General features: G+C 46.5%; 2 protein-coding genes across 5 annotated transcripts in view; one reads left to right on the top strand and one right to left on the bottom strand.

The window, feature by feature from the left end:
* Positions 1–21: 21 nt before the first annotated feature.
* Positions 22–18,715, bottom strand: DDB2 (damage specific DNA binding protein 2). The gene is made up of 11 exons (XM_048308309.1): positions 18,505–18,715; positions 12,660–12,843; positions 9,789–9,919; positions 8,966–9,157; positions 6,107–6,273; positions 4,937–5,036; positions 3,378–3,555; positions 2,689–2,834; positions 2,283–2,447; positions 1,929–1,974; positions 22–1,244 (listed from the first exon to the last, which is right to left on the bottom strand). The coding sequence occupies exons 1-11, from the start codon at positions 18,625–18,627 to the stop codon at positions 1,150–1,152; spliced, it is 1,527 nt and encodes a 508-aa protein (XP_048164266.1). The 5' UTR covers positions 18,628–18,715; the 3' UTR covers positions 22–1,149.
* The window catches only part of PACSIN3 (protein kinase C and casein kinase substrate in neurons 3), a 24,624-nt gene continuing 21,735 nt past the window's right edge, over positions 18,329–21,217 (top strand). For 3 of the 4 annotated variants that reach the window (XM_048308312.1, XM_048308310.1, XM_048308313.1), the window contains exon 1: positions 18,649–18,737. The gene's annotated coding sequence lies outside the window, so the exon portion shown is untranslated. Of the gene's footprint in view, positions 18,433–18,648; positions 18,738–21,217 lie in introns of those variants that run through there. The other variant, XM_048308311.1, reaches the window with a different exon arrangement.

Raw genomic sequence — 21,217 nt, 5'->3', positions numbered from 1 at the left:
GCCACTCTCCCTAGCAAAGAATTTTAGTTTAGTACAAAATTTTATTGATATTAATACTGCAAAACTATAAAAAGTGAATACGGAGGATCTGCACAGGCCTGGAGCCCATCCCATCCATCAACCTCTGGGACAGCAGCAAGGCCCCAGGCAGCCTTGTAAACAAACTAGAAAAAGCAAAACGTAACTGTTTAACAATAGTCTTGAGATTTGACTCTGAGCAGGGGTATTTGGAAGAAATCCCTCATTTCTGCTTTACAACACTCTTACCCAACATTCTGAAGCACATAGGCACGGGTGAAAAAAATTACCTAATCATTGGCAAGGAACAGCCTAGATCTCTGAAAATAGAAACTACAGAATCAGTAGGTGTCCAGCTCCATAATGTCCTTGAAATCCATGATAGAGACCTCTGGCATTATGTTCTTTGTGGTCCAGTTAAATAGCTACAAGCAGAGAACAGGCTAAGCTTGATGTCTTGACAAACACACATTTTCCAAGCTTGCATATGGGAGAGATTGGTGTTTCCTAGGCCACCCAAGCTATCCATCACTTCATCCCTGTGAACATTCTATCTTTTCAGGATGTCAATCCTGTTAGCAAATGGTTTCTCAACTTGGTTGGGCTAGAACAGGCTGGGGACCCTGTCATGAGCTCCTCCAGTACAGTCTACAGGAAATAGTAACTTCTGAAAAGTGATGACAATCAGATAAGGTAGGCTGAAAGCAGTAACTTCAGCAAGATCTGGGAACATCTTTGAAGTTTTCCTAGTGCCTCAGAAAATGAGTAGTAACTCCACTTGGAGGAACCCAGTACTGACACAACTTTCTAAAAGGGGAGGCCAAGAGGATCAGGGAAGCAAGATCAGATCCAGGGAGGAAGGACAAAGTCTAATTCCCTGCATGGCTTATACTGCCCATTGCCAACAACTAAGTTTGGACCCTGGGATTCAGAAAGGATCAAAATACTACATCAGTTCTCTAGATCCCTCTCTTTTCACTTCCTTCCCTGGGGTTTAGAATCACTGCTTTTTGTTCTCATCTCCTCCATCTCCCCAGACATTAACTTAGCTTTTGAGTTTGCTTGTGCCAGGGTTTGCCTGCCTCTGCCCTCCACGTCTGGATGAACTCCAGCTTCCAATCCCCTGTTCTCTCATGGTTCAATCTCCTTGTCTGTCATGGCTTTCAAAAGATGTTCATGCTTCTTGGCCGCCATCTCCTCTTGGTTCCAGATCAGAATATTAAAGCCTGAGAAGAAAAATGCTGTGTATCAGAAACTCTACATCAATCATAATACCTTAGGCTATGTCACTTAAATGCCAGAAGTTCAAAAGACTTCTTCTGTTCTAAGGTATTTCCAAAGTATAGAGGATGCAAAAATAGTTATTGCAGATGCTATCTCCACATAGCCATGGAACTCTGATCTAACTAAGAAATACAAGTAATTCCTAATCTCATCTGTCACAGGTCTAAGACCTAAATCTACAGCTAACTTAATCCCACACAGCCTGCGAAAAACTGACTAATCTTGGCTCTGCAGTCTAGGAAATGAGAGAAATTAAATGAAGGGAAACGGTACAGTCTAGCTTTGGAAAAGGCTTTTCCCCCCCTCCGTTGTTTCCTTCTACTGTTTCAGGGCCGGCAGGTGGCAGCAGCTCCCGGCTGCGGGGAGGCTTCCCACTCCAGACTCGATGTTCTCAGGAATGCTTCACAGGAGGTGACTACCAACCTGCTTCCCAAATGCAAAGGTGTAAGACTGAAAGGAAGGTCTTGATCTCTTTCACCAATATAGGAAGTCATAAAGGGCTACTAGCGAGTGGGATTTAGGAAAACTTCTCTCACAACTTTCTTTAAAAGAATCTGGAGTAACAAGCCAGCCCTTTTCTGGGGCTAGAACCCACACATTTAGTGCCCCAGGTTCTCTTTACTTACCCATGCCAGAAGCCAGTGTGTCTCCCATAGGGTTAAATTTATTGAGCTGAAAATGAAAACATAAGAGTCTGTAAGAGCATCACTGCTTATGTAACAGTCATAAGAGCACCACAGCTTATATAACAGCAACAAACTATCTGGAAAAAACAGCGTTTCCTAAGAGTATCACAAAAACCCCACAAAGGACCATGGACTAGCCCTGCTTGAGTCAGCAGTTTTAGCTGGCAGCCGTATCTCATGACAGCATGAGTCTGTCACAAGTAAACTGGATATGGTTCTAGTCCCTAACCCACGCCTCTTTCAGACAGAGAGCAGTGTTACTGACAGCCCTTTTGGCTGCAGCGCTCAGCTCACCGAGATGATGCCAGAAGCATTTGGATCGTAGAGCTGACAAACCATCTCGCCGGTGTTTCCATCAAACACATCCACAGTTCGCAGCTCGCTCGGCGTGTACCCGGGGAACTTGGGGTCTGGGTAGCGACCTACCACAATGAGGTCATAGCGAGGATGCCACGTTGCCTGATCAGAAAACAGAGTCGTGGAAGATTAGAGAAAGGGACAGAGCTCAGCACTGACACAATCCAGACAACTGACACTGGGAGCAACTCTTACGGTATCCCACCCACAGCTTGAGGAACAGTGCTTGCAGCAGTGTAAATATCCACCCACCAGTGTAGTGTCTTGACCAGAAATCAGACCATTTCTGATTTGCAGAGGGCTGCTACCACCAAGCATGATGATGATCTTAGATTTAACTCACCTTAATAGGTGTGAGGTGCTGAAACTGCCTATGTGGATGTGGAATCAGATGCAGTGGCTTGGTCCAGTCTGAAGATGAGTAAACCCTGATTTCATTGTGCTGGTCTGTGGTCAAAAGCTTGGCACCATGTGTTGGGCTGAAGTAAGCTAGGAAAGTGGGACAATAAGGCAAACTAAAGATCACAGTGCTGTGACTGACAAGAAACATTAGTGTCACATTTTGCTGACTGAAAATCCATTACTGTTTCTTTAATTAAAGAATAAATTCTTTAATTGGGATGTGAATATGGCTGTGTCCCCCAACAGACAAGACTTTGACATGACAGACTACCTGTCTCAAACAAACTAAAAACTCTTACAAAACTAAGATGAAACCTCCTGTGCTGGATTACCTAAGAATAATATTTTTTCTCACTTCAGAATCACAGGAGGAAACACTGCAAAGAAAGAAACTTGCTCATTGCTTGCTTCACTTCTAAGGTACAGTGTCACAGTTTGTACAGCAAGTCTTAAGAAGGTGCTGCAGCTGCCCTAGCCACCTCCCTGCCTCTGGCCACACATTCCAACAGCTTCCTTGCTTTAATTACTATGCAACTTGGAATATGAGCAAAACCTACCACTGCCACCACAATAAAAGCTGAGCTGAGTGGACTCTCTGCAGACATCTATGCAATGAAATCCTTAACTCACCTGCATTAACAGGTTTCTCATGTGGAAGCAGATGAAGAAAGTTTGTTTTGTTTTTGATGTTTCTGAGGTCCCAGATTTTGACTGTCTGATCCACAGATGCTGTGGCAAACATCCACTCACATCGGGAGTTAAACTCTACATGAGTCACTTTCTTCCTGTGCAATTTCAGCTTCCAGATCTGCAGCAAACAGAAAATCATGCCCAAAAAAAAAAAAAAAATCAAGATCTGGAGTAAAGAAATTGAATGATTATCTACTAGTGCAGGTAAAGAGGTCTTCCATTTATAGAGTAACAAAACTTCTAAAATACACCAAGAGTGTATTGACTGGAAACAAGAAAGAAAAAGAATGACCTTGGGAAATAACTATGTAATTCTAGAAGAACTCGGATCCATCAATTTATTACAGCTATGAGAAAAGAAAACACAACCCCGGGCTTTCATGGAGGGACGTATTAGTGTCACCATACAAAGCAAGATCACATCTGGAAGACTTTAAGCAGTGCCAGACTTCCACGTGCAGAAAGATTTAAACAAACTGGAACACGTAGAGAAAACGTGCTGCCAAGATAATGAGAACAAAGGAACTGCTTCGTGTGGAAAACCAAAAAACCTTGCTTTGTTTATCTAAGTAAAAAAAGTGAGAGGAGATATAATTGGCTTCTAGAAACATGTCACCAAAGAAACATGAGGGTAGGACAAATATTTCAATTAACAACAATAACAACCTCGAAGTGGCCATGAATAAATTTCTATACAAAGCCAGAAGATTATCTCTAATCTAAAGGCTGAAGCTGGCCCATCCTCCCTAGAATAATGGGTATCTCCCAACTGCAGAAAAGACTGTCACATTCTTTCAGGGGAAAAAAAAGTAAGTCAGCAACTAACCCTGAATAAGGACAAGTCACTTGGAGCACTCCTGACTCTGCCCACTACTGGGCACAGCTCATTGGGTGGGAAACTTTTACAGATGTTACCCTTACATGCAGGAGAGATGGCAGTGACAGTGTGACAGTACAGCAGGCTCTTGAAGCAGGGCCAACTCCAGCCAGCTATTCTCTCCTCTTTCACTACTACTCCAGACTCACAGTCTGCCTCTGCCTGCCCTCTAGTGTCCAACGGCAGGAGTGCAATTTCCATCCCAATATTCGCTGCATTACTGCTCCGTGCCTACCCCCAGGTCATGGGAGGGTGTACAGCAGAGCAGTACCTCCTAAATGATTCCCATCAGGGCACTAAGCTTCTGGACGTGTGAAGGTTCTTGGCAGAGGGTGCTCACATCTTCAGGTTACCCTATAATTACTCTGGCTAGTAGCAAATACTCTTAAGGAAAGGGTAGCACATGAATAATTCCTTGTTTAGGAATTATTATAACACTCAACAATGTAAAAATGTCTGCTGGGTGGCAGAAGTGGAGGACTTCTCACCACCCAGACATGAGTGGACTCATCTCCTGAGCTGCAAGTCACTTGGCTCCTTTTTCCAGGGTCCCTGTAGAGTAGGAAAGCACATGAGCCATGAAGATTCTTGTAGAGGAGATGCTGCATGGAGCCATACAAACCTCTTCACCAGAAGTGCTGAGCAGGACCACGTTGCCCACATTATCACCTGTCACCACTGCATGGCAGCTTGCAGAAACATCCACACTGCAGTACCAGCAACTAGAGAGAAAGACACAAATCAGTGCTCTTCCTACAGGAAAGTGGAGGCAGTGGAGTTCTGGTTAACATCTCATCCCTGATAAGGGATACTGCAACAGACTGTAACTGCAATCTCTTGCCTAGTGCTGTGGGCCTGAGTATCAGGAAGAAGGACGGCTTATCAGCAATGCTTTCTGTTGGTGACTGATGTGAAATAACTTCAAAGTAATTTCAAAGTGCTTATTAGGTGGAGTGTAACACATTGCAACAGTGGAACATAATAGAGGCTGAAGAACCACTTGGTACCTGCACATGAATATACCTTGGGAAAGATCAGAACATCCTTGGGACTTCGACAAATGTGGAGAAACAGCTTTAAAATTACATTTTCCACAGAACACTGAAGCAGCAGTAAAGACAGAAGCTTTGGACTGAAAAGCTACACACCAAACTGTCTCAACTTCATGCTCCAGGAAACAAAACTGAATAGAAACTTATCTGACAAAGACATACATCTTAATGCCAGTTCTCCTGGGAGGAGAAGGGCAGTGAGAATAAAGCTGGGGTCCTTTAGGAACTTGTAGCAAAGGCTTCACTTGCACAATAAATTATTCTAAGAATTGAAGGCCATGGAAATGAACATGGTGAGCCTGAAGCCTGCAAAAGGGCCACAGGGTAAACTCAATAACCTGAAACTCAGATTGTGCAGGAATGTTGTGTGGCTTTCCTTATGCTACCTGAACTGCCACTGACAAAACAGACTACTGACAACAATGAAGAGGAGGAAGCTACCCTGCTCTTCTCACCTCACACTTCATAAAGTGAAAAGCTGTCAGTATCTGCAAGATAGGAGATGGCATCACCAGAAAACAACACAGGAAGATGCAGGCAGCATGCTCAGCTAATGTAAAAGCCTAAGCGCCCTGTGGCTGCCTAGCAACCAGGACCCTGTCTCCAAGCTCCCCCACGGGACCAATTCATACCAAGAGTCTCCTAACACTGGCAGAGATGACGATGTTGGAGATCTAAAGAAGCAATGCAGCATTAACCCCAAGGAACAGAGAATTAACCTTGCAGTGCCCTCTTCTCACCAAACATTATGATGCTCATGGCCACAGTCCAGGGCACGAGAGATCACCTGCACCGCTCTGCCCTCAAGATCCTGCAGACTTAGGGTGCCATCACCTGATGCCACATAAAGCTTCTCTGCCTCATAAGGACTGAACTTGATGTCTCCGAGAGAATCTCCTGGCCCTTTCTGAAATACACACAAAGCCAAGAGACATCAAGGTTAGAGTGGAAGTCAAAATCTTAATTCAACAGTCACCTCCTGGAATACACTGCCAGTTTCTCTAGGTACAAGCACTGCTTTCTGGCAGAGCACGTACACAAGAACTCTTTTTTTCTAACCTGTTTCAAATCTGAGCACATACATTCCGAGCCTTCAAGTTCACCCTCACCACTTTGGGCTGCAAACCTCATTAGCAGCAAGCACTGCTGCTTCTATTAAGGGGTAAGACTAATCTGCAGTGAACCACCTGGCTCAGACCATGCTTAGGAGATCACAGCAAAACCAGCACCATTCCATGCATAAACCACATAAAATCTCTTGATAGCCCAGTACCAAGCTTTTCTCACAGAGACTACATTCTCTAGCTCCCTACAGGCTGCTTCCAGTGCTGTATCTGGTCTTTCTCAAGGTACCAACATGCAGGAGAAACCAAGTGCAAATCTTACTGCTAACCCCATGGCACAGGAATCTTATGTTCTATGTTATGTTGTACTGTTACTATTGTTATGTTGTTTTCCCCCAGCCTGTGTCCTGAGGAAAAGTGGAAACCCTACACAAATACAGAAGAAAAGAGAGCAAGCTGGGAGTCCCCAAACTCTTTGGTAATCAAGTGCAGTCCATTTGCTGCTCACAGAACAACTACTTAGTAAAGTCTCACTGTAAATACTAGGTTTCAAGAGGCCAATGAAGATAAAAAAAGGCCTGCCCATAGAGCCGGCCAGTCCTCACAGCAGTAGGAGGATGGCATGCCCTGTCAAATCCAGGCATCACTGTTGTGACAGGCATCCCACTGGGATACAAGATCCTCGTGTCTCAGGACCCCGTTTATCTCTCCTTGCTCACCTGACCAGTCATCCCAGCACGACTTGGGTTCACCTTCTGCCCTACTGCAAGTTTGCAGCTGAACAGCCAAATTAAAAAGCAAGCATGAAAGCTGCCACTCAGAAGGAATTAGGTGGGGGAAAGTAAAGTGGAAGCTAACTCAAATTCTCTCACTTACCTTCAAGCACAGAACTCAAGTAACTAATTGAAGAGCTCAGGCTTCCACATGAGTCCACAGAAAAAACAACAGTCTTAAGAAGATAATTCTGAGAGCATCTTCTACAACTCATCTCCTCTTTTCACTCACTACTGAATGAACCCAGACTCTTAAATTTTGATATTTTAGATAAGCACCAGAAGCTTGGTGGGATGAATTGGTGTGACCCTAATGGCAGGCACTGCTTGAAGTCAGTGGCATTTGTGGAGAAGCATGGAGGGAACTATGAATTGTCCTGTAAAAACCATCTGACAAGAAGCAGCACTGCTAGCAGGTGAAGAGGTTAGAAGGTCTCCAGGGCAGAGAGCTTTGTGATGTGTTAAGAACAGACAACCGAGGAAATCCACTGGACCCCCACTCTCTCACGTACAACAGGAAGTAAGCATCATAAAAGAGTCCCTCCCCAGTAGTGTAAAGCTCTTTCCTACCCACTACCCCATTTCAAGGAAAAATAAAAAGAATGAGCCTCTGAAATTCAGAGGATAAAGGACATGTATACAGGGAAGCGGAAGCCCAGCTCTCACATATTAGAGACAAACATCTCTCTCTCTCTTTCTCTTGCTCTCTGTAGTGCTTCTGCCAGCAGGACACAGAGGCCCAAAGCATTACTGTATTCTTACTCCCAGTCCTCGGTGCTGGTGAAGACCCGGACAGTATGGCCATTAAAATCCTGCAGGGTGGTAGTGCCGGCAACTGACGCAGTGTACAGCTGACTAGGGTTAAAAGGGTTAAACTTCATTGCTGTGATGGCCCCTCCAGCTCCCATCTACAAGGAAGGGGATGAACAAAAGAAAAATCCACTGAGTGATGGGGAAGGAGAAAAGTGTGTTCTGTAAGTCTGCAGTCACTGCTATGTCTTTAATAGTAACAGTGAAACATACCACAGTCCTCTAAGAAGGAAAGAAGATAACCATGTCTCCCATATGATGGTTGTCTAAACTGGGAGCAGCCCTCCTGGAGGACTAATCTGCAATTCCTTCAGTCCCTGGGCAAGGTATTCCCTTGCTGTCTGGCACCACGCTATTTACAAAAAGAGAAAGGTGACTCTGAAATTTCTGGAGGATAGACCTCTCAATGTGTATCTGTCTTAATTTAGAAAGGTGATACAAGTTACAAAGTCTTTGAGCCCCTTTTGGAATGGAAATGGCTGAATACAACAATGAGGGGGTATGCCAGCTGTACAAACCGTTCATTCTACCTTTGTTTCTCACTTGAGATAAAGGCCCCTTGTTTATCCCCAAAGATGTTTCTTCATCTGGCACAATAAAAGGTGAGCAGAGAAAGATCGAGACCTAAACCAGACATACCCTCTCTGCCTACTTGTTTCGGGCATCCCTTTAAGGTAACTGTTTGAGCAGTTGCTGCATTATTTTTCCACTGAGCACACACCAAGTGCTGCTTCATTATGAACTTAATCACCATGCCTCAGGTTTCTCCAGTGCTAGAACAGTCTGGGACTTGGGAATAGACATGCTGTTGCATCTCAGTCCTACCCATAACTGGCTACTCTGAAACCCAAGACCCTTATGTGCATCTCACAACAGACCTCAGTTTTTATCTGCCGTATTTCATAGTACTCCAGTTTTCCCTCCCACCCCTTCCTCACATAGAGAGGCTTACCCCCTTTATGAAGCAGGTTTTAGCAAGTACTTCACAGTCCCAAAGGATGATGTCTCCACCTTTGGAACCGACAGCTAGTGTACTGGGGTGTGTTGGGTGCCATTCCAGGCATGTCACTCTCCTGTCAAAGGGACTTGCTCTTCGAAAGAGGCAGTATGAGGAAAGAGAACGCAGAAAAGCCAGTTCCAGTCTCTGTTAAAAAGGTAAAGAGAATTATGACTTTTGCAAGCATCCCTGAGATTCTCTGAATGAGGAATGCTAACAATTTCTAACTGTCATTAGTATGTTCACACAAAATTCTTAACAAGAAAGCTCTCTCAGGTGCTTCCCACCTATGGATGTTACAGAAATAATTAATTTTCAAATTAAAGGCATACGGGTCTGTGAAACAGTAAAACATTATGGACTGGATGGCTATGTCTGTGAAGGGGAAAAAAAATCAACACTTAACCTGACAAGATGAGCAAAGTAGAGTGGATACAAGAACAATATCACAAAACAGCATGCAAAGTCAGATCAGCATGCAAAAGTATCACTGAGCAACAACTCAACTGGTAGAGTGGGCAGGTTTAAATATGATTCAAGGAAGTACGGAATTAACAGAGGATAAAAATCGACAGGGCTGGGTCAACCAAAAGGGAAAGCCATCTCAGCTCTTGCATTTTACAGGATTAAGAAACATAAGGGTGCACCAGACTTGGAGCCACAAACTGTACATGTGAGGAACTTTTTAGGCCCCTTTAAAGTTCTTCTGCTTGTGTTGAAGATCTTTTTATGCAGGGAGCTGAGATGTCCAACAGGTGTGGAAGGAGACACTCCTCACCTGCCTGAGCTGTGCCTGAATGGGGCCTCCCAGCATTTTCTGGTAGACATAATGAACAATGCTGCACCGCCGCTCCAGCTGAGAGGAAAGGACTCTCTTGTTTCTCATCACAAACCCACCTCCACTGCAACCTGCTAGTGAGGAAAAGAGTAAAAGTTACCCATTAGCAACACCTGTCATGCTCATTCACTAAACAATATAGGAAGACATCTGCATTTGCTGCTACATCCATGAAAAGCTTCAGCCACAAGATAAAAGCCTCGAAATAATTCTTACACATCTGCAGTGCAGCAGCTTCTGCACTTAGGGAGTCCAGTGCATCCCATAGCCCACCAGAGCTTTGTGTATGCTTCCTCTTGTTAAAACTTCCTTCTCTTTGCCAAAGATTTATCAAAGACAACAGGAAAGGACTAAAGCAATGCCACAGGTGGGTGGTGCAGCTCTTGGACAGCGTACAATTTGAATGTTTCATACCTAAAACAATGCTGCTATCCAAAGCCCCAGCAACTTGGAAATATGCCATGAGAGGTGGTAAGCCCCTGCATACAGCAAAAGAAAGGTCATACATGTGATCAGCAGGAACACCTGAAAATTTCCCAAGTATGGCAAGATGAGCTCCCGCACAGTTCCTGAAATGCCTGCCTGTGAATCAGAATTTTCTGTCTGCTCATGCTGTAGCCCATACAGTCTGCCCACAGTGCTGTGAGTTTTGTTTTTGATAATAGACTTGCTGACACCTCATGGCCTGAAAACCTTTCTGTTTGGAGTGATTTTTGCTGAGAGCACAGCTTGTTTCTACATTTTGTTCATGTTCCAAGTTTTTATCTTCAGGGACCTTTACGTTAAAACTAGATCTGTTCAGTCCCCACACCAATGGTTTGTAACACCCCAGGGGATATAAATGTCAAATGCATTTCTTAAGAAACATAAATGCTATATTCATTTAAGGACATCTATTTAAAAAAACCCCCACAAACAGAAGACTGAAACACATGGATCATTCTATTGGATTAGAACCTAAATTAAATCTTTCTTTAATGCAATGCTGGAGAAATGCACACTTCTTTGTTCACATGCCAACATAGTGCAAATAGTTGTCACACCTGTTGAAATAGGTACAAAAGTATTTCTATTCTAATTCCTTTTTTTCACTGAAGAATTAGTATCCACAGTTCCTTCTTCAGAGGAAACAGAAATTGAGGGGTTTTTTCAGATTCCATTTTACAATGAAGGATAATCTATTAGAAACAAAGCTTCTGGCCTTTTTGGAATCAGCTGAAATAAACCTTTTAAAAGGTGGCTTAATTGTAAGAAATGGAAACTGTTCTATCTGGATCAGGAGAAAAAAAAAATTTTCCAAACACATACAAACTGGAACACAGAGTGGAAAAGCTCAAATACAAAGGTCTTCACCTTTTTAAGAAAGGATTAAGGGAAAAATATGATAAGCCTCATTTTTCTGAAGTATCTTACAGAATTGGTAGATGCTTACCAAATATGAAAAAGAGGCCCTGAAGTTACAATAAAATAATGTAGCTAAGTTAACTACAGAAGGTGTTTCAACTATCTACAATTATACACAAAACTCCTTTCAAACAGAACATTTTGCCTCCACAGTCACTGTTCACCCTGCTAACTCCTCCAAGATTGGACTTACAGACCACACAACAGAAATGTGCAAAATCATAGAACTCCTGTATCTTTGGCTGTTGAAAAACACTTCAGTAATTTCTGGATACTTAAGCCAGAATTGTACAGAAAACTCATAGTATCTCCACACAAGGCAATAACCCTAGTGATCTCCTAAACCACTGATAGAATTTAAGGTTTTATCTGAGAAAAGGAGGCTGAGGAGAGACCATGTTGCTCTCTACAACTACCTGAAAGGAGGCTGTAGGGAGAGGGGAGTTGGTCTCTTCTCCCAAGTAACAAGTGATAGGAAGGAGGAAAGGGTCTCTACTTGCACCAGGAGAGGTTTAGATTGGCTATTATAAAAAATTTCTTCACTGAAAGAGTTGTCAAGCATTGGAACAGGCTGCCCAGGGAAGTGGATGAGTCCCCATCCCTAAAGATATTTAAAAGATGTGTAGATGTGGTTTAGCAGTGGACTTCGCAGTGCTGGGTTAACACTTGAACTCTACAATCTTAAAGGTCTTTTCAAACCTAAATTATTCTATGAAGTTGCTGTAGGTAAAGTCTAGACAATTTCCTTGATAATGCAAAGCATTAAACGTTCCAGTATATTAGAAATTAATGACAAGTCCACATTACATCAAAAATCTTTTGAGATTTTCTTTTTACCTAAGTTAGACACTAAAGGAAAAAAATGCCATGAGAAGTAATTAGAGGAAATTCTGTCCATTCTAGTCTGAACAGAGGTAGAAAGAATTCCTAGTTACTGTAGTAAAAGTTAGAACACGGAAAGAATGGGGTGCAAATACCTATTCAGACTGGATGCTGTAGGACACCAACCTTAGGACTACTAACTGCATTCTGAATTGCATGAGAGAAACAATGTATTACAAGATTGGTCTGTCCTACACTATAGCAGAGATCTGGTAATACAGGAATTCCACAAAACTTAACCACCCTCAAATGAGCTGTAACAGCATCTTCAGTGCTTCAGGCTTTTACCAAGGGGTATGGAGTCTCAAAACTTAAAACATTCATGCACGCACACACACTCACTAGACAGAAACTTGGAGAATGTACTACCCCAATACCAGTCTACCTATTAGTTCAACATCTAACCCCATCTGAACACTCATGTCTGAACATGCTTCTTGGCATTCTCCCTCCTCAACTAGTCAATGCCTGTCATTTGCAGTAAATCTGGTAGGGAGAAAGAGTAAGGATCTGAGGAAATGTTACCGATTTTCCCTGATGGTTTAGATGTTTTTCTCACAAACAACCTCTTTTCTTGTTTCTCATTCCCTCGTTCCCCATAGTCCCGCTTCCTCTTCCCAGCTGATTTTGCCTCTTCTGGCCAATGCTGACATGCCCTCTCACGTTTCTTGTCCTTTGGCTGGTTCACTGGAGCCATTCTGTCTGACCCCTGAAAGCAAACAAAGCATGGAAGGTAAGACTGTCATTCTTTTAACCAGAGAACAGAGAGGAAAACTGGAATGAAACACATCCCAGTAGTCTGAAGGTAGCGATTAGACCTGTATCCTCTCTCATTGGCACGACTCTAGCTTTTTGTTGTTCTCTACAGAAGAGAGGAACAGGTTCAAAAATATCTTCTTTGTTCACATATGAAAATTAACGTATCCTAAAGCACTACAATATGTTTTGACAGATGTGCCTCTACCAGACTTTTAAGCCTGAAACCCACAGATTTGCACAAAGTACATCTGTGAAACCACATAATACCCTAACTGTTTCTCTAGTAGCTCACACTGAGCTCTTTAGATTCAGCTAAGTGAAAGGTCAGAGTTTTTATGACGATGGCCAGGGCTGACTGCCCTTGCAACAAATGGGCTCAGAAGGTACTTCCTGCATAACAGCCACTTTTCCTCACAACCACCACCTGGCATGTGGATTGGGCTCCTGCACCGCCTGGCAACCACACCTGAACTGCTCCTCTGACCAGTGGAATTCAGCCACTCGTGTCCCGCGTTATGACGGCCATGACGCCACCAAGCCCCTGAGGAAAAGCATGGGCCTCCCACGGCCTTCTCTGCAGGCGGCGGGCTGTGCGCCAAACGCCGTCCGCAGCTGCAGTTCTTTCCCGCAGAGCATCCCTAGGCTGAGCCTGTGCTCGCGTTGAGCTCGTTTAGAACTCCTGAATGGCGGTCACGGATATCTGCCCGTGTTACATATAGCTCGGCAGGCACGGCGCAGGCTCCCCCCCAGGCAGCGCCCCCTACCCGGCGCCACGGGGACTCGCGCGGGGCCGCCCCGCAGCCCCCGGCCCGGCCCGGCCCGGCCCGGCGCCCCCGCGGCCTGGGCGGAAGGGCCACCCCGCTCTCACCTGCGCTCTGGCGGCCTCGGCTCCCCCGGCGCCGCCGCGGCCGGCGGGCGCACTGGCCCCTCCCCCGCGGTTTCATAACCGGGGCGGGAACGGGGGGCAGCGGCTTCAGCCCGGCCCCAGGGAGCGGCACCGAGTTCGCCGGCCGTGGTGGCCGCCGCCGCCCTTCGCCGCGGAGGGGCAGCGGCAGGGGAAGGCCGAGGAGGGCTCGGGGTATTTGCCCAGCCGCTGCCGGCCTCCCCGGCCATCTGCATGAGCAGCGTCTCCGGCTGCCCTGGAGCGAGAGGCGGCTGCGAGGGTCACGCTCGCCTGAAACGCGCGATCCGTCTTTGTCTGCCTGTTGTTTATTTCGGGCAGCACGTAAAATCATACGCCCCTCAATAGTTTCTAGAGCACCAAATTGGCCTATTAAAGCTGTTTGGTAAGGGCCCAAACACGGCAATCAAAAAAAAAAAAAAAAAAAAAAAAATTCAAAACTCATTTCCATAAGAAAATGTACCTGGTGTTGGAACTTAACAACAAAAGGCACTTCAAAAGCTGGTAGGTAACACAGTCTCGAGAGCAGCTCAGAGAGTACCAGATCCTACACGACGAAGCTGACAAGAATGGGGAAGGAAGAGCTCTTACCAACACAGAGGGAGGTACCAGCACTTCCCCCAGCACCTGCAAAGGAGGCTGCTGTCTGCCGGCCATGTTGCGTGGGGACCTTATCCCTTATCTCTGGAGCAGTAGGGTCCCCTGCTTCAGGCCTACCAGTAACTATGCTGGCTATGAACACAGGTCCTAGAATAGCTGTACGTAGCCATGCCTTCTGTAGGGTTTGGTTTCGGGTGCTACTACTTTTTGCACTATAACTATAGTTTTGGATTTTCTCACATACTAGAAAATGCACAGAAAAACAACAAACACTCAGTCTCTGCTTTTTTGCTGAACAGTAACAAAGTTTAGTTGCTGCCACCCTGTATCAGAATGCCATACACAAAAATGATAATCACTAACACAATCTGGTTTTGGACATGTACATCAACCCAATTAGCAAGTCTTAAAGTCTCATCAGGCACTTTTGTAATAACACAGCATTTGTCTTCGAACTGTACCCATTAGCAAAAAACAGCAAGAGGAATAACTGATCATAGCACTTCCCTTCTTGCCTCTGAAGCCTCAAAAGCTTGATTTCTGTGAAGAAAATCTACTATCGAAAAACATCCTTCTTATCTTGACAGTGATCAACAGTTTTCTTCTACAGGCCTGCAGAAGTCTTCGTCATAGGATCCCAAAGAAAATTTTGATGGTGTTATCCAAGTTATCTCCAGCAAAGATGAGCGCTTCCTGTCCCCACCCCTTTTGTTTCCCAGCAGTATTGTCCCACATGCACAGAACACACAGCGTAACCTACACAGTTCCCTCTTGGAGCTAACCCAGTTAGCATTTTTTAGAAATGGAATGGAATAGAAAAGAGTAGAAAAGACTATTTTGTACGGAACAGACCTACATCGAGCACCTAGTCCAACTACCTGACCAGTTCAGGGCTGACCTAGTTAAAGGCTGGTATTAAAGGCATTGTCCAAATGCCTCTTAAAAACTGACAGCTTGGGGCATTGACCACCTCTCTAGAAAGCTTGTTCTGGTGTTTGACCATTTTCTCTGCAAAGAAATGCTTTGAAATGTCCAGTCTAAGCCTCCCCTGGTGCAGCTTCAAACCACTCCCACGCATCCTATCACTAGATCTCAGGGAGAGGAGATCAGCACCTCTCGTCTCCACTTCCCCTTCTCAGGAAGCTGTAGGGAGCCATGAAGTCATGCCTCAGCCTGCTTTTCTCCAGCCTAGACAAGCCAAACTTTGGACACAGTGGAGAACTTCAACATCGTTCTTAAAATGTGAGTCCCAGAACTGCACACAGTACTCAAGATGAGGCCACATGCTAAATACATTGTTTGTGTCAATGACTAACACCAAGTTTGCTTTCTCTCTAGAAAATCACCAGATATTTTTGTAATTATTATCCACTAAGGGCAAGAACAGCAGATAGTACACAATTGTTGGGGTCCCTCCCCTGCCTGTAGCCCTGGGAGAGGGCCCCCTCAGACACGGGGCTTCCCTGCCCCTGCTCAGCCTCGTTCCCATTGGTTGGTTTGTGTTCCCTGCGCGGGCAGAAGGACCCTTGGTCCCGTGACTGGAACAGTTCCTCGGCAGAGCTCCGGCCATGCGGCTGGAGAAATAAACATCTCTGAAACAGCTATCAAGAATCTGTCTGTCCATATATTTTTCCTTTCCACGGGACTCCTGGTTTGATATATGCGTGTTGCAGTATCCCCACTGCAACACACAATTCAGGCACATAAAAAATGCCACTGGCCTGACATCCCACAGCTCAGTGTCCAGATGGTACTCTGAGCAAGCCAGAGAAAGACTAATTTGAGAAAATATTCTTTATTTACTGTCTCACACTCTTCAAACTACAGTATGCAACAAAGTCAGAGGAGTATAATTCTGCATGGGCAGATATTACGCTTATTTTTATGATGCCTTTTGTCAGATGTACAATTATGTTGAGGCTCTGCCTCACTTATGGGACATGGTTCTCTCCCACAGAATAAAGCAGTCTTGTCACTGGGTCTGGTAAAGCTATATTGTAACTAAGATCAGCTTCATGGTATTGGCAATACCATTAGGTGTTCTGCCTCCTTGTTGCCAGAATCTTTGTCCAAAGCATGAATATTTTGGGCTACTTTAGTCTCACTACTGATGTACATACCATTAGAGCAACTAGAGTTTGCCATGCACATGAAAACAAGCCTGTATTCCATGAAAAAGTAAGACAAAATATAAAACCCTAGCGATGAAAGATATCTATGCTATCTGACCTCCTGCTGTCCCATGACCATTGCTAAGCTGCCCATACTAGGAAAATTAACAAAAAGATCACTATCATTACAACCTCGTTTACCCGAGCATCCCATCTTCCCCAAGCCATTCCAGCCTTCCAGGAAAGGATTCCAACAGCCATGCTATTTAGTACTCTCGCTTTGCAATCAGTATTGGTGGTGGCCAGGTCCCACATGGACAGCACCTATCTTAGATGCTCTATCTTAAATGCACATGGGATATCAATACAGAAATGAGCATGAAAATATAACATAGGGCAAACACTGGATATAGACTATTAATGGATGACAGGTGTTTGCTTTTTCTGACCTTCATTAATGTACATTAATTTGATAATGGAATTAAAAACTCAGAACTTAATTGAATTAGGGAGTATCTATGCCAAAGAGTTGGGTTCAGTTTTGTTTTGGTAAAAGACAAAGTTGTCGCTTATACTCTCAATTGTGATTAACTCTGAGGATAAGATAAGCATCTTTCATCACTTTTTTAAACGATGCTCACGGTGACACCATAGCCAATGACCTGTCATGGGTGTCCACCTTCCAGGGACCCCATGCTGGTAAAAGCAAAGGATTGGTCTCAAACAAAATTAGGTGGAACGGTTTCTCATGTCCACTTTCTAACACAGCATTTCACTGTATGCAAAGAGCATCAGCACAGTTACTTTTCTGGCTCTTATGAAATCTAGGGCACTTGTAAAGAAAGGCAAAACACCCAAGTACTACTCCAGAGAAGTGGAAAATTTATGGCATGCTCTTTTCTCTCTTCCTTCTGCAAGGCTCTCAGTCTTTCCTTTTTCCACCAATTGAATAAACATCACTGCAAACCCACAGCTGGTCCTTGGAATTGTGTCCCAAGTCACTTGGAAGCAGTCAAGAGGAGGCGGGCCAGCAAGGTCTCCTAGTGCTCCAAGTACAAGCCCTGCCCCAGGGGAAATTGCACTCGGGGCCTGGCGTTGCAAAAGGAAACGCTGGCAGGCAAACTCCCTGGCATTTAGAAAACAGCTGGTGTCATCTGAAACGCTCCGAGGACTTAAAAGATGAGGTCCGGATTATTCAGATAGAGGTTTTCAGAGGAATGGGTGACTGAAAACAGCTAGCTGGATCGGTCTGAAAAAGAAAGACGGATGCCAAGGCGAACAGAGGTGATGCCACCCTCTAAGCCCAGGGAGAGTTACCCACACCACGCTCACAAGCGAGACCATAGCACTCCACTTGGGTGGGAGCCGGCCTTGGGGAACCTCCTGCTGCAACACACCAGGGCGGCTCCTGCAGGTCAGCTGGCCGGCACAGCACACAGATGAACGAACTCACGGACAGGAGCCGAACTCACGGCTGGGCCGAGCAGGCAGCTCCTCAAAGGGCTGCCTCCCTCCCGCCCCCGGTGCCCGCCACGAGGGGGATCCCAGCCAGGCAGGCTTCCCTCAGACCCCTCCTCACCCCACGGCCGACACCAGGCCCACCCCAATGTGGAGGTGATGGGAAACGACGACAGGAGCCGATGCTGCCCTCCCAGCACCCTCTCCCGGCCCCACCCGCCTGGGCAGAGCCCGCTCCCGTTAATTGGATCAAGGACCGGGCGGCGGGGGCGGGGAGGCGGGAGTTACGTCGAAGCTGCCCCGCCGCTGCCGTCGGAGCACCCCGAGCCCGGGCCCGCCCCGCGGGACCTGCTGGAGGCGGGGCGGGACCCCCGTGTCCCGCGGCTGAAATAGGGGGAGGGCTTAGCCCGCGCCTCGCCTAGGTGGCCGCTGCTCGCCGAGCGTCCCGCCGAGCCGCGCCGCCTGCGAGGTAAGCGGCGGGGTCACTGCTGCGGGCTCGCCGCTGCGGGCTCCGCTCACCCGGGCCTGGCGCCTTTCGGACCTGTGCCCCGTGGGGTGCCGGGGGTCTTGGCGGCAGAGCCCGTCCTGGTCCCGGCGCCGCCTTCCCGCGGCGGGCAGCGTGTCTCGGGACGCGCTGGCAACTGTGAGGGAAAAGTTTCCTCATGGAAGGTGGGCGGGGGGGGAGGCGGTGCCCGGCTGGGCGCTGGCTGTGGGCAGGAGGAGACCGGGAGGCAGCTCGGCGCGGTTCGTCTGGAGGCGCAGCGGAGACCCCCGGTAGGTGCGGGAGTGGCGGCGCCCGGGGCTGGGAAGGGCGATGGGACTGCGGTCCCCGGCGGGTTGTTCACGAGGGGCTGGGGAAGCTCTTGCCAGAACTTCGCACCCTTTGCGTCCCTAAGCTTCGCCGGGTGCCCCGCCGCTGGCCTCCCGGGGCCGGCCCGCTGCCGCCGCCCCGTCACTGGGGGCTGCCGAGGCTCCCCCTCCCTCCGGAGCCCGCGCCTCCGCTCCGCCGCGGGGACAGGGGCCTCTTTGTGCCGCAAACGCGCAGAGCCGCTTCCCACTCTGAAACCGGAGCCGCGGGCGCTGGCAGCGCTGTGGAGAGTGGGGATAAAGCGGCTTCCCAGGACCCCCTGGGGAAAGGGGCCGCGCCGGGGCCCAGGCTCGCGGGGCTGTAGTCCCTTGTTTCGGGGGTCCGTGTTGTCGGTCTGTGAGCCGGACTCCTGGCAGCTGGATGGAGAAGTTCGGCAGACGGGACAGTTCTGTCCTTGTTCGTCCTCCTCCTCTCTTCTGGCTGCCGACAGCAGGGAGGGGAGAGGAGGGCGGGGGGCAGGCGCTGGCTGCGGCCGTGTCACCGGGCCCCTGGCAGGCTGCTGGGGTTACCGTGTCCTCTCCAGCCTAGGGCAAGAGAAAGCTGATAAACAGGGAGGGTATTAGTGGGCCTGAATATCCAGTGCTTGAGAAGACAGTCTGATTTGTCACTGGGCACGGGAGGAGGATTCCATGATCTCTGCAAAGTTATCGATAAGTGACGCTAGTGTGGCCCAAACACATTAACCTGTTCCACCACTTTCTGTGCCAACTATGCGTTCTTTGCTTGCTTCAGTTCTTCAGGCATGCAGAAGGCTCAGGGCTTGGTAGTGAGGGTAAGGTTAGCTGACCACCGCCAGACACTTGTTCCTGGCCCTAGGAAGTGGTCTGGTCTTTTTGTTCACTCTTTGACCCTCCTTATAGAACTGGTGCTCCCTACTTCCTGAAACTGGAAATGAACTTCTCTCCCCTTCACATGAACCCCCGGTCTAATTTGCACAAAGGAATTTCTGATATGATGGTAATTGATTGCAGTACAGAACCCAAGCAGAGCCTCCCACTCCACCCTGGAATTGAAGTGTCACTAAGAAGTCACTGAGTCTTACAGTGGGTGACTCAAGTCATTCTCGGGGCGGAATGAGAGCAGAATGCACAACTGCAGTGTGTGGGCTAAAATGACAAGGTCCAGATACTCCTTGCTCCAGGTGTGAGCTGGTCTCTGGGTGGAGTCAAAGTGGAGCTTCTCCCCATGGGTTGCATAATTGGGCACATTCTTTCATGCAAGGATTCACCTTTCCCTGAAGCCCACAATGTGCTTTGTGTGAGATGGAGTCTGCCTTGATAGCGTTTTGTGTAATTAATGGTATTTCTCTAGAAGTTCCCTAAAATATTTACTAGATTGTCCTTTGAGTTACAGCTTGGAACAGAATGAATGTGTGAGCTTGATCAGCTGCCTGCTGCCTTCCCTATTCTGTGCCAGGTCTATTGTATTGCTTTATTGGCTTTTTTATTTTTTTCTTCTGACCTGTGTGTTTGAGCTTCTCTGGCTTGCCTGCACTTGTTCAAGTGAAGACTGTCTTCTTCTCAAGCTGTAAAAAGAGGTAACTTTAGCGTGTCAGCTATGTATAGGGCTGAGAACAACTGCCCCCCTGGAACTCTATTATCAAATGCCAACAAGTAAATAGGATTGTGTGTGACTGGACTATGCCAAAATGTTGCAGGTCACTGGAAGACAGTGTGTGTAACCAAGTCATAAAAGCCTGAAAATTTTATGGATCCAAATTAATTTCACAAGATAATGACTGGTGCTTTTACTCATTCTAGGTTTTTGTGGATTATACAAGATCTAGCCTGAATCTTTTTGGCTTTCCCCAGATGATCGTGAGTTTCCAACAAAAAGAGAATAAAAATATCAGAGAATTAGTATATATTTACACATGCACACATATGTATGTGTGTATGTATATATATATAAGATCAGTAATACAATAATGTGACTTCTTAGGGGATACAAAGCTGTAAGAATGCCTTAGTCACCACAAAGGGGTGATGTGAGCTTTTGTCAGAACTCATGATATCAGCAAGCATGGCAAATACTGTATATTCTTTACTCTGGCCATCTTGAGGGCTGGAGATTATTCAGTTGTTGTTTGAACCATTTAGTCTGTGTCATGGCTGACATCCAGAGATTGGGCTGGGGACCTCAAAAGCTAAAAGTATCTGCTTGTAGCCTGAGTGGAAAAAGCTATACTCTTGATCAGAGAGCATTAATAAACTGCTTCTATTTTTGCCATCAGCTGATCAGTGATCTGTGAATTTGGGCTGCTCTTGAGAGTTCATGGGGAAATGCCTGAACAATAGGAGAGCTGTTCAAGCCCTTTAAGGAGCTCTTATCTTTTTAAAACAGACTTTGTGATCAGGCAAGCTGTTTTATCACTAGTTAACTCGGT

This window comes from Corvus hawaiiensis, chromosome 6 (assembly GCF_020740725.1).
Source record: "Corvus hawaiiensis isolate bCorHaw1 chromosome 6, bCorHaw1.pri.cur, whole genome shotgun sequence".
In the NCBI taxonomy this organism is placed as follows: Eukaryota; Metazoa; Chordata; class Aves; order Passeriformes; family Corvidae; genus Corvus; species Corvus hawaiiensis.
Note: the sequence above shows the minus strand (reverse complement) of the source record. Positions and strands in the feature narration are given on the sequence as shown.